The sequence below is a fragment of the Ailuropoda melanoleuca genome, chromosome 3 (genome assembly GCF_002007445.2).
Source record: "Ailuropoda melanoleuca isolate Jingjing chromosome 3, ASM200744v2, whole genome shotgun sequence".
In the NCBI taxonomy this organism is placed as follows: domain Eukaryota; kingdom Metazoa; phylum Chordata; class Mammalia; order Carnivora; family Ursidae; genus Ailuropoda; species Ailuropoda melanoleuca.
Window position 1 is genome coordinate 1,129,520 of NC_048220.1, and position 11,996 is coordinate 1,141,515.

The 11,996-nt window shown below is 37.4% G+C and overlaps 1 protein-coding gene across 1 annotated transcript; it reads left to right on the plus strand.

Moving 5' to 3' along the window:
• Positions 1-8,434: 8,434 nt before the first annotated feature.
• Positions 8,435-9,403, plus strand: LOC100476268 (olfactory receptor 2T2). The gene has a single exon (XM_002929843.1). It carries the CDS (start codon positions 8,435-8,437, stop codon positions 9,401-9,403), a length of 969 nt encoding a protein of 322 aa, XP_002929889.1.
• Positions 9,404-11,996: the final 2,593 nt, after the last annotated feature.

An 11,996-nucleotide genomic window follows, 5' to 3' on the forward strand; every position in this document is an offset into this window, starting at 1 on the left:
AAAAAAAAATCATTAAAAGAAAACATATATGTACTTGTCTTGCCTAGATGCACTTAGTTGTAGCCAGAGACTTAGGTAAGAGAAAACATAAGCAAATCTGTATCTGTTCCTTTTATAGTATGCTCAGTAGTCTCCTTTGGTTCTGATGTGTCCATATAAATAATTTTTAGTCTAAAATATATGAAAATCCCCCAATAGTCCAGAATCTACTGCTCCATAGCAAGAGATAACTATAGAGAATTTTGTTCCCTACTCTGGGGAGAATCCTGATTCTCAACCCGTGACTGTGCATTCTCCTTTTCCTTGGTGTCAGATCCTTCATGAGTGCTCTGCTTTGGCTCTTTCATCTGCTTATGATTTCTTCTTTGCTGTTTACATAAACATGTTTTGGCTTAGAATGTAGGCTTCAATAGTAGTGATTCCCAGTTTGTTTTAAAGTTATCCCAGAGTACCTTCAGTAATCTCAGAAGAAATACTCTGAATATGATTGTTTTCACTTAGTTATTTGTAGGAAAGGAATACATTAATTTGACTTTGGTAATAGTTATAAGATTATTGTAAAGGGAGTAAAAATCATAAAACGATAAAAGTTAAAACAAAATAAGAAAACATCCTTGAAATACTGTATCATGGAACATTGGAACTTGAAGTAACCTTGCTGATAGAAGTACCAAAATTTTATTTATTTAAAGAAAACAACAACAACAAAACACCAAGCACTTCTGAGAATGGAATTCCATGCCAAACTATACACAGGCAATGACAGCCCCAGTATCCTTATCCCAAGTCCAGGAATCATTAGCTACAGCCCCAGTATCCTTATCCCAAGTCCAGGAATCATTAGCATTTCTTTTGAGCCTTTTAATCCAATCCTTTCTCAGAGGATATGGTTGAGTTATATAATTTCTGAGTCATTGCTAAGATCCAATATCCTACCAGCTGTGAAATTTTCCTTCTTCCAGTTTTCTGAGTGTCTGTCTTCTTGATTCTTCCTTGTCTGAATCTCCATTTAAGGAAACTTTGATATGTGTCTTTGTCTCTTAGGGACAAGGACAGAGATAAAATCTTTAGAAATTTAGGAAGGATATTCTAAAAAATATATTAATGTAGGTCTTATCATAAGAAATGGCAGAGTTTTAATCAAAAAGAATTCACTGTAAATGCCAGGTAGCACTTTGTAATGGTGTGAGTGGACAAAATTATTTGAACTCAAACCAAACACTGGAAATGTAAACATCCAGATTTTGGGAATTGCTGTTTTGGAATAGAGGGACCATGTCTATTTCTACCTCTATGCAAGGCATATTACTGGAAAGCCCTCAAAGAGTGGAAGAGGAGGAGGAGAGCTAAAAAAAACAAAAATGAGCAAGAAACATGAAAAGCAAGATTGAGAAGTCACAAAATATCTATCATATATAAATAATTTGGACTCTTGTATTTTTACAAGATAACTAAATTCAGCACCAGGTGAAAAGTTGTGATGTTCACTGTCTGTGATACTTTCCTTAGCAAATTAGATAATAAAAGCCTGACTTAATTGTTATATCAGCACTTCTCAATCATTATCATGACATAGACATCAAAATAAATGATAATTGGGGCACTTGGGTGGCTCAGTCGGTTAAGTGTCCAACTCTTGATTTTGGCTCAGGTCATGATGTTGGGGTCTTGAGATGGAGCCCCTCATTGGGCTCTACAGTCCGTGGGGAGTTGGCTTGAGATTTTCCCTCTCTCTCTCCCTCTGCCCCTCCCCCTATAAATAAATAAATCTTCAAAAGTAAGTAAGTAAGTAAGTAAATAAATAAATGCTAGTCTTATGGCAAACTGGGTAAACTGAGGTGGCTGTTAACAACCAGATGGCTGTAGTCAGCTTGGGTGCTACAGACCAATCCAGAACTGAGAGGGTCAATATGTAGCTGTAACCCACTGGTGGCTCTGTAGTAAGCCACATCAAAATGAAAGGAAGATTCTATTCAAATCAATTATGCATCTAATTGAGGAAATTTTATATTTATTTGAGACATATAAAGTATTCTTCAGGAATAATTAGTTTTTAAATAGTATCCTAAATGGTTGGAAACATGTGTGTGTTTTCATCTGTAATGTAGAGGATGTGGGATTGAAGTTCTAGGTCTAATAAATTTGTGAAGATTAGAAATCATGTAAAGAATGTGCCCATCACCAGGTGTAGTGCATGAGAAACATTCTATCATGCTGATTATTATTATTATTGCTATTATTTTATTAGTAGAACTTAAGTTGTTCACCTCCACAAACAAGACCACCTCCTTTTTATTTACTCTCTAGAGAAATAAAATTAATTTCATTTTTAAAAAGTTCAATATATCCTGTTTCAATCTATTAATATATTTATGCAAAGTAACTTTTAGAAAATGTATGACTTCTGTTTTACTTTATCTCTTACTTATTTTTCTTTCTTTCTCCTTCCCCTTCCTTCTTTGCTTCTTTTAATACATTCTTCTTTTCTATTTTCTTTTCTCTTTATCATGTCTCCTTGATTTCATACTGAATTTGAATTCCTTCTTCACTAATCACTAAATAACTAATTATGAAAAACACTTAATCTTGGTGTCAAATACATATTTTAAATATAATTGCATTCAAACAAAATAGGCCAGTGACATGGAAGAGAGAAATTTTTAGTTTGGTGCAACTTCATTTCGATGCATTGTTTTAATTTTAAATCTAGGTGAGGCTTACTTTTACTCCTAGGCCACTCTTTCTTTTCTTTTTCTTTCTTTCTTTCTTTCTTTCTTTCTTTCTTTCTTTCTTTCTTTCTTCTTTCTTTCTTCTTTCTTTCTTTCTTTCTTTCTTTCTTTCTTCTTTCTTTCTTTCTTTCATTCTTTCTTCTTTCTTTTTTTCTTTCTTTCTTTCTTTCTTTCTTTCTTTCTTCTTTCTTTCTTTCTTTCTTTCTCTTTTTATTAATCTAAAATGATGCCAGGATTAAATAAGTAGTTCAATGATGAAAATTTCAAGAAATACTTACAAACTTTTATTTGGAAAAGAATGTACACTCCAGTAAGAGAGACAGGCTTTGGTTGACTTTCCCATAATGCACAAGGTAGACCTTATAAATTTAGATTAATTGCTAACCTGGGGATTCCTCCTTCAAGATGCTGAAATCCATTACTAATGAAAAATATTTTGAACTAGCCCCACCTCCATATTCAAGTATTTAAGAAGTCTGCTCTTCCATTGTCACCCTACTCAGTCTTGGACTCAGCTGCTCTGAGGTAAGATCTTAGATTTTCATGGAAACAAGATAAAACATTCCCCAGAGAGTGAGATGTATTCTTTAGGAATCACTCTGTGACTATTAGAAAGTCCCTTCAAGATTAAAAATGATGAATTTATGCATTCACTTTTTGGCAGCTAGATTATTGGAAAGGGGATATTTTAGCTTAAAATATAGGAAACTAAGGGGAATCTGGTATAGTTTGGAAGGACATGAGTGGATTTACTGAAGAGGAAAAGGGCTTTTAAGAGATGATTTGTTGAAAGAGAGTGGTTAGTATTCATTATGAGGAATTTTTAGACATTAATGGGTAGGTGTCAAATATAAGTTACACAGTGAGAAGCATGGATTTCCCTCTGAAAAATTTTAAGACATGGATTGCCCTCTTTATATGTAGGTAGATGTGGTTGAAGGTTTTTTGCATGCTTGGGAGGAAACTGAGATATGTTAAATGTCAGCTAGGAACAGCACAAGAAGAGACAGAGGCCAAGCTCAGTTAAAAAAGCAAAAGTGTATTTTACTTACAGGTCTTAGAGACAGAAAGCATGGCACAACACCAAGGGCCAAATGGGGAAATTACCAAGGTAGTCAGAAGGCAGATGGCAAGAGTAAGGAGAAAGCATTAGGCCATAGCTTTTTGGGGGGTTTCTGCTGGAAAGATAAGGCAAGGTAGGGGAAACAGGTTAGAGTTGGCTCCTTTATAATTTTGTCTGGCTTTACTGTGGTCTCTAGTTGCTTGGTACCTAGTGCTGAAATGATTAAGGCAGAGAAATATTTTCTCTAATGTGCATATGCCAGATAGAGGAGGTCTGGATCTGGATTGGTTAGTTTTCATATCAAAAACATGCCTCTACTGAGCCATTCACTATCTCTCAAGATTTGGCTAGCCCTGGAAGGGACAGTCCTTCAGCATTTAGAAAGGTTTTTAAGATGCCAAAACATTATAATATGCAGAAAACTTAAAATATATACATACAGGGTATTGGAAACAATTGTTCTAGGACTTCTATTTCTTGGACAACACTTCTTCCTGATAAAATATTGCTTTATCTCACTTGGAATTCTCTTCTTACGAGAAGCTGTGAGAGTCACAAACTGCCTGAATTTCTGTGGCTTCTCCCAGAAAAACTCCAGGCCTATTTTCTTGAAATGCACCACTTCTAAAGAGCTGGCACCCTGCACAGAGTTCCACCTACATCTCTTTACTTCTCCTCATATGGAAGACCATAGGCAGGATCAACACCCTTCACAAAACTCACTCTTTTTTTTTTTTTTTTTTTTTTTTTTTTTTTTGGGGNTTTTACTGAGGAGATCCAAAGTGTCTGTCCACAGTGTCCTCCACCCTTTGGCTGGATCTTCCCCCAATCCTGTGTTCTAATAAGGCTGGGTAATATTGAATAGTTTTTGGGTCAGGATATTCTCCGAATTGAACAGCAGAAAGGCCTGAGTCTGAGGTCATGCAGATAATTTTTTTGCTTGTTTTTCAGGAAACAAAACAAAAACAAACAACAAAAATCTCTAGTTTGGGAGGGGAATGGNTTTTTTAGGAAACAAAACAAAAACAAACAACAAAAATCTCTAGTTTGGGAGGGGAATGGGAAAAAATCTGAGAGTCTTGAATAGAAGAAAATGATAGTAGAGGAAAGGTTACCTGATGGGGAATGGAATCTGGAATCCTGTATGTGTAAATAAGCCAAATAACACATTACTTTAAGGAAGAGCGTGAACACTGATATTAAAATTAGATACTAGGAGCTGATGTAAACAGAAGTTAATCATAAAATATTGTGTTCATGATGTATATATTGTCACTGATTAATCACCATTCCAAATGTCTACAATACAACATTAATTGTGTATTTTGACCATGTGTCACATAAGTTTTTATATATTTGATTCATTGACAAAGTAAACATATGTCCCTTTGCACTAAGCTTCTTAATGTGTTACTCCTTTAGCAGGATCTGTTCCCTATACACATTCTTCTCTCTCTCTCTCTCTCATACAGATGCGTGCACACACACACACACAAGCAACTCGAATCCATTTTTTTTAATGCAATGAGTCTATGGTTATTTTTGAAATAAGGAATTTGGTTTTAAATTATATCTTTCCTTCAACATTCATAATCGGTTACTCTAGGATATACACTAAGAAAGGATTCAAATGTGGGGTATCTGGGTGGCTCGGTCGGTTAAGTATCTGCCTTCAGCTCAGGTCATGATCCCAGGGCCCTGGGATCAAGCCCCATATTGGGCTCCTTGCTCAGCGGGGAGCCTTCTTCTCCCTCTGCCTCTGCCTGCTGCTACCCCTGTTGTGCTCTCTCTCTTTGTCAAATAAATAAAATCTTTTTAAAAAATGATCCAAATGTTAGAAAAAATTTCATTCTTTAATCAAGGAGATTTGAGGCAATAAGAGTGATTTACTCTATGGTGGCTAACTGAAAATAATAATAATAATTAATAATAAAGTGATTTACTCCTGTGAATACTCTGTAGAGTCCAGTCTGAGTGTTCATATAAAATAAAATTATGTGGTCCATATTCTGATCCAAAAGTAATTTGTTTTCTTAGGCAATTTTCAGATTGTTTGGTCGTATTCTTTGTTATTTCAATTCTTCACTGTACTTTTAAAGGGATGTTTGGGAGCTGATTTGATACTATTAGTAAGTGAAATACAAAATCCTCAATGTATCTGAGTGAAGAAAAAAAAGATGTTTGGCCAAGATAAAATTATTGTGTGCCCACATGAAAATTTTAATATCCAATCAGTTATTCCCAAACCCTATAAACACAATTTCAGTAGTAATATCTTAAATTGTCTCTTTCTATATGAGTCAGACCTGTGACTGTCACAAGAAAATCTTCTGTATATTAAGGAAAGCAGAAGTAGCTGACTTTCATCAAATTTGTTGAGAGGTAAAGTTGATATCCAGCTATGGTTTATTAAGTATACAGACATTTGTGTTTATCCTGCTTAGCTGATAAGGTGTGATAAATGTAGGTTAACACAAAATTGATTTTATTTCCCCCCTCTGGATCTTATTTATTTAGATTTTTTTTATTTATGTGACAGAGAGACAGCCAGCAAGAGAGGGAACACAGCAGGAGAGTGGGAGAGGAAGAAGCAGGCTCCCAGCAGAGGAGCTCAATGTAGGACTCGATACCGGAATGCCGGGATCACGCCCTGAGCCGAAGGCAGACGCTTAACAACTGCTCTACTCAGGTGCCCCTAGAATATTACTCATAATATAAACCCATATTTGATGAACATTTAGAAAGAAAAGTAAGTCTCTCTATTGCCCTGATTAGTTTTGGTTCCACATAAAGGGGTGATTATTCCCTTTTGATGCTTCAGAGACTACATATTCATTGTTATGGAACCAAAAAAATCTGAGTATATTTATAGTATTGGTAGCCAATACATTTTACAGAAATAAATGTCTTTAGTAATTCTGTCACTGAAATAGAAGAGAAACAATACAATATGATTATAATAATAAACTCATTCCTCAATATCCATGAACATATCCAAAAGATGCTCATTTGCATTCCTCAAAAATAAAAAGTATGAGAATTGGTTCCATTTAGTTCAAGGGAGTTTTTTTTTTATTTTAATGTTTTTTTATTATATTATGTTAGTCACCATACAGTACATCCCTGGTTTCTGATGTAAAGTTCGATGATTCATTAGTTGTGTATAACACCCAGTGTACCATGCAATACGTGCACTCCTTACCACCCATCACCATTCTATCCCATTCCTCCACCCCCCTCACCTCTCAAGGGAGTTTTAATAATATTGTATCTTTTTCCCTTTAAATTCAGAAATCATTTTTCCATCTGGAGTTATCTTTAATTATAAACATGAAGGATCAGTAACACAGTATCAAAATAAATATTAAGGAATGAAAAAGCAAACTAGCAATGGGTTCCCAGAATAATATAACATTTTAATAGATTCAGAATGCCATCTTTTCAGAAAAACTCTGCTAATGTTTTGGCTGAAAAATAATTTAAGAAAAGCTTAGGTCACCATAGAATAATATGAGCCAATATTAAGTCCTAAAATTTCAAATTATTCCACAATAGCAACCAAAAGGATTGCCATAGGGATGAACTCAACTCCCTCCTTATGGAATATGATTCATGGCTATCCTCATTAGAGATTTATCATCCCAAATTATCCCATGAGAACAAAGAGACCCAACTGCTTAAAGTTACCTATGCTTAAAAAGGTGAACTTCTTTGACAGCACGTCTCACTATACCCCAGCTGACCCTAATCCTCAATTTAAGTTAGTAGCACTGCCCTGTTAATTCCTGATGCCCCAAACATTCAAAAAGCTGTTTAATAATAACAGCAGCCCCAGGGTGCCTGGGTGGCTCAGTGGCTTAAGCACCCAACTATTAATTTCAGCTCAGGTCAGGACCTCAGGGTTGTGAAATTGAGCCCCACATTGGGCTCTGTGCTGTCTGTGGAGCCTGCTTGGGATTTTCTCTCTCCCTCTCCCTGTCCTTCTCTCTCCCTTTCTCTCTCTCAGAAGTAATAATAATAATGATAATAATAATAATAATAATAATAATAATAATAATAATAATAAAATACATTAGCCCCAATACTAAATTTATCTAGATTTATTGCATCCATCTTCATTTTCTATCAATTTATGAAATCACAAATGTATGTCTATGTATGATCTTTACAATGCAATCATCTTCACTCCAGAGAACAACTTAAATTCAATCAACCTTTCAATACTGGTTGCAAGGCAATACGGAGGGGAAGGCACAGTTACCAACCTCAGGAAATATTTAATCTAAACTAATAGAATTATAAAGAATATAGAGAAGTAGTTGAAAATAAAATAAAGCAAATTTTGAAAGTGGTTTTGTATAAACTATTATATTTATATTTCACACCCAGCCTACAGAGATATAGACCTATGATAACCTTTCATGGATAATGAAAGTGTTAATTTATAGATTATCTGCCCAATGTCACATAGACCATTAATACTGAAACTAGAATTCAAAATGATTCTAAAGTCTATATTCTTTCCTTTATACCATGCTGCTTCTGACATATTATCCATGGTAGGCCCGCCTAAATTTCAATTATTAATTAACCTAGCAACATTTTGCCTTTGGAGCCCTAGGAGATACCATGTGACACAAACATGAAGGCCAATCTCCAGAACTCCACTGACTTTATCCTCTTGGGCCTCATCACCCATCCTGCATTCCCTTGGCTTGTCTTTGCAGTGGTCTTCTCCATTTTTTTGGTGGCTGTAGCAGCCAATGTGGTCATGATTCTGCTCATCCACATGGACTCTCGCCTCCATACACCCATGTACTTTTTACTCAGCCAGCTTTCCATCATGGATACAGTTTACATTTGCATCACCGTTCCCAAGATGCTGCAAGATCTTCTATCCAAGGAAAAGATCATCTCCTTCTTGGGGTGCGCACTTCAGATCTTCCTCTACCTGACCCTAATTGGAGGTGAATTTTTCCTGCTAGGCCTCATGGCCTATGACCGGTACGTGGCTGTGTGCAAACCCCTGAGATACCCTCTCCTCATGAACCGCAGGATTTGTTTGTTCATGGTGGTGGGCTCCTGGGTTGGTGGCTCCTTAGATGGATTCATGCTGACCCCCTTCACCATGAGTTTCCCCTACTGTGGGTCCAGAGAAATCAATCACTTTTTCTGTGAGATCCCAGCGGTACTAAAACTATCATGTGTTGACACATCACTCTATGAGACTCTGATGTACGCCTGCTGTGTGCTAATGCTGCTCATCCCTATATCCATCATCTCTGTTTCCTACACACGCATCCTGCTCACCGTCCATAGGATGAACTCTGTTGAGGGCCGACAAAAAGCCTTTGCTACCTGTTCCTCCCACATTGCGGTGGTGAGCATTTTCTATGGAGCAGCCTTCTACACCAATGTGCTGCCTCATTCCTACCATACACCAGAGAAAGACAAGGTTGTATCTACCTTCTATACCATTCTCACCCCAATGCTCAACCCACTTATCTACAGCTTGAGGAATAAAGATGTGGCCACAGCTCTAAGAAAACTGCTGGGGAGATGCCCCTCCTCTCAGAGAAGGAGAGTGGTGGATTTGTCCAGGAAATATTAGAGGGTTCCAGATGCAAAGATCATCTGTGCTGTGGCCACTGGCACACAGTTATTTCAGAAAATATGCTTTTGATTCTGGAAAAAAAAATTCACTGTGATTTTAATCATCGTGAATTATCAATAAGGAAAATTGTCCCTTTGCGAGAATCACTTAGGGACAATAACTGAAGCCTACAAGTATCATAATTGGCCAATATGCTGGGATTCACTGACATTTTCCGGAAAGCATTCTATTCAAGTAACATTATAAATAATCCCAAACAGGCCAAATGCCCCTTTTAAGAGTACTGAATAAATATTTTTATGTTACACATGTTCATGTGTTATTTGTGTCTATATTATTGGTCAACTTTTGAACAGAAATTACAAGGAGCAGTCACCATGTCCTTGAGGATTTAATGTCAAGCATTCAGTATAAATTAAATAATTTCTAATGATAATAATGTAGCTGCTTTATTTAGGAAAATTTTATGAAAACAACTTAATTATATTTTGGGTTCTGTATTCTTAGTCATCTTTTATGAATGCTTGTGTTCTCTAACAACTGAAACTAAACTGTGGGTGGTTATCATGCCTTTATTCACATAGAGTCTTGTGTGTTCCTGGAAATCAATAAATATTTACTAGTTGAACAAAAACTGACTTCTGTCATTCAGATAGCAACACGGCTAAAATCTTTCCAAAACTTGCATTCATGCCCTGGTAGGGTGGGCAGTGATGTGGGTGGCAAAGAATTGCTCAAAGAGTAGAACGAGCAGGACAGAGTTCATTCACTCTCCAAAGGAGGAGAGGGTCCAAACATCAAGACAGATGTCAGCCCTGAGTTTCTGTCAGGCTGGGCTTTTTAAAGGTTTTTGAAGGATGTGAGAGAGTTGCTGTTGTGTCCATAGGGAGTGGCAGGTGGGGAGGGGTTCGACTTTTGGCCAGGTAGAGCAGGAGGTGGCAAGTTTTTCTAAGGGCTCTGTCTGTGGCTTGTCCAGGATGTGGTTTGTGGTCCAGCTAGAGTACGTGTTTTGTGGTCTATTTTCTGAGAATGTGGGGTACTGTGACCTAAAAAAACAAAAAAATTAGGAACAATTGTCTGTCAGTTTTATCTGTAAGCATGGCTGGGAAAGGGGCTTTGAATAAAACCAATTTATCCCCTCCTCTCTTTATTTTAAACTGTTCCTGATTGAGAAAACTTCCTGCTGAATAAGGTCATAGAGCTGCCCTACATAGCTGCAAAAGAGACAAGAGTGAGGGACATACTGGTAGCAGACTGCTGTGTTCTGAAAGCCAGGGCTTCCTAGGTATGTGACAGATTGTTAATTAAGTTGAGCTTTGGAAAGGGACCCTATATAACCTTTTTTGTTTAGGAAGGTGAGGAGAGTGATGAAGCCAGAAATAGAAGTGGGAAAAGAGGTGCTATAGATGAGAAATTCATCTACATCTCAGATACGGGTACTATTTGGGAGGGAGGGAGATTAGAGAAATCTGATTCCAGAGCTTGTCCAAAGAAATGGGGCTATCCTTAAAACCCTATAGGAGAACTGTCCAAGTCAACTGTTGGGAGCATCAGGTGTCTGGGTCAGTCCAGGTGAAGGCAAAAAGGTCTTGGGGTTCTGGGGAGATGGGAATAGTGAAAAATGCATCTTTAAGATTTAATACAGTGAAGTACAGGGTGAAATGGTGGAGAGAAGATTATATGAATTGGGGGCAACAGGATGGATGGGGACAAATGCCTCATTGATAATTCTGAGATCCTAACCTATTCTATTTAAAAAAAAAATCTGGCTTTTTGAATGGAAGGAGTGGAGTATTGCAAGGAGAGTTAGTAGGTTTTAGTTTCGAGGTAAGGAATTTGGAAATGAAGGGTTGTAAGCCTCACAAGCCCTCAGCTTTGAGAAGATGTTGGGCTTTTGAAGGGAAACAAGTAAAATCCTTAAGGTATATGGTGATGGGGTGAGTTGAGTAGTCTTAACTGGTTTGGAGATGTCCCATATGGGTGAGAGATCTGAAGTCATAACTGGACAAAGTGAAGTGGGAATAGGGTGTGTTGGTTCAGTAAGGAGTCCCAAGAATTAGAATTGGGAATGGATGGGGTGCAGATGAAGGTAAGTCCCTAGTTTAGTCATGATGTTTCATCCCAGGAAGGGTGTGACAGGACAGCATGGCAAAACAAGAAAGGAATGGCTAAAGGTTTGATCTCTCAAGGCACATTAGAAAAGCAGGGTAACTGAGGGTTGAGAAAGAATACTGTCAACCCTGACATAGAGATGGAGAAGGAAAAGGAGGGTCTGGAAAATTCTGGGAGAATGTTGTAGGATGCTCCAGTGTTAATTGAGAGTTGCCCTGATTTGGGCCATGGAGATGACACGTATGGGAGCCTTTGCCAATCCTGGGATGTGTCAGTACCTGCCCTAAAGAAGTCCCAAGAGATCTGCCACCAGAAATATGGCTGATGCCCCCTGTTTGGGCCCCAAAGACAAGTTTGGGGAGCCCCCCCCCGCATTTCGTTACTCTTCCAGTGGCTAACCTGCTTACTGCAGGGGATAGGAATTTCAAGTAGTGGTTTTTATTGGGACATTGTTTAGGCCAGTGACCAGGCTTACTGA

Coding starts and splice junctions, on each gene's coding strand:
- LOC100476268 (XM_002929843.1), top strand. CDS start 8,435: ATGAAGGCCAATCTCCAGAACTCCACTGACTTTATCCTCTTGGGCCTC.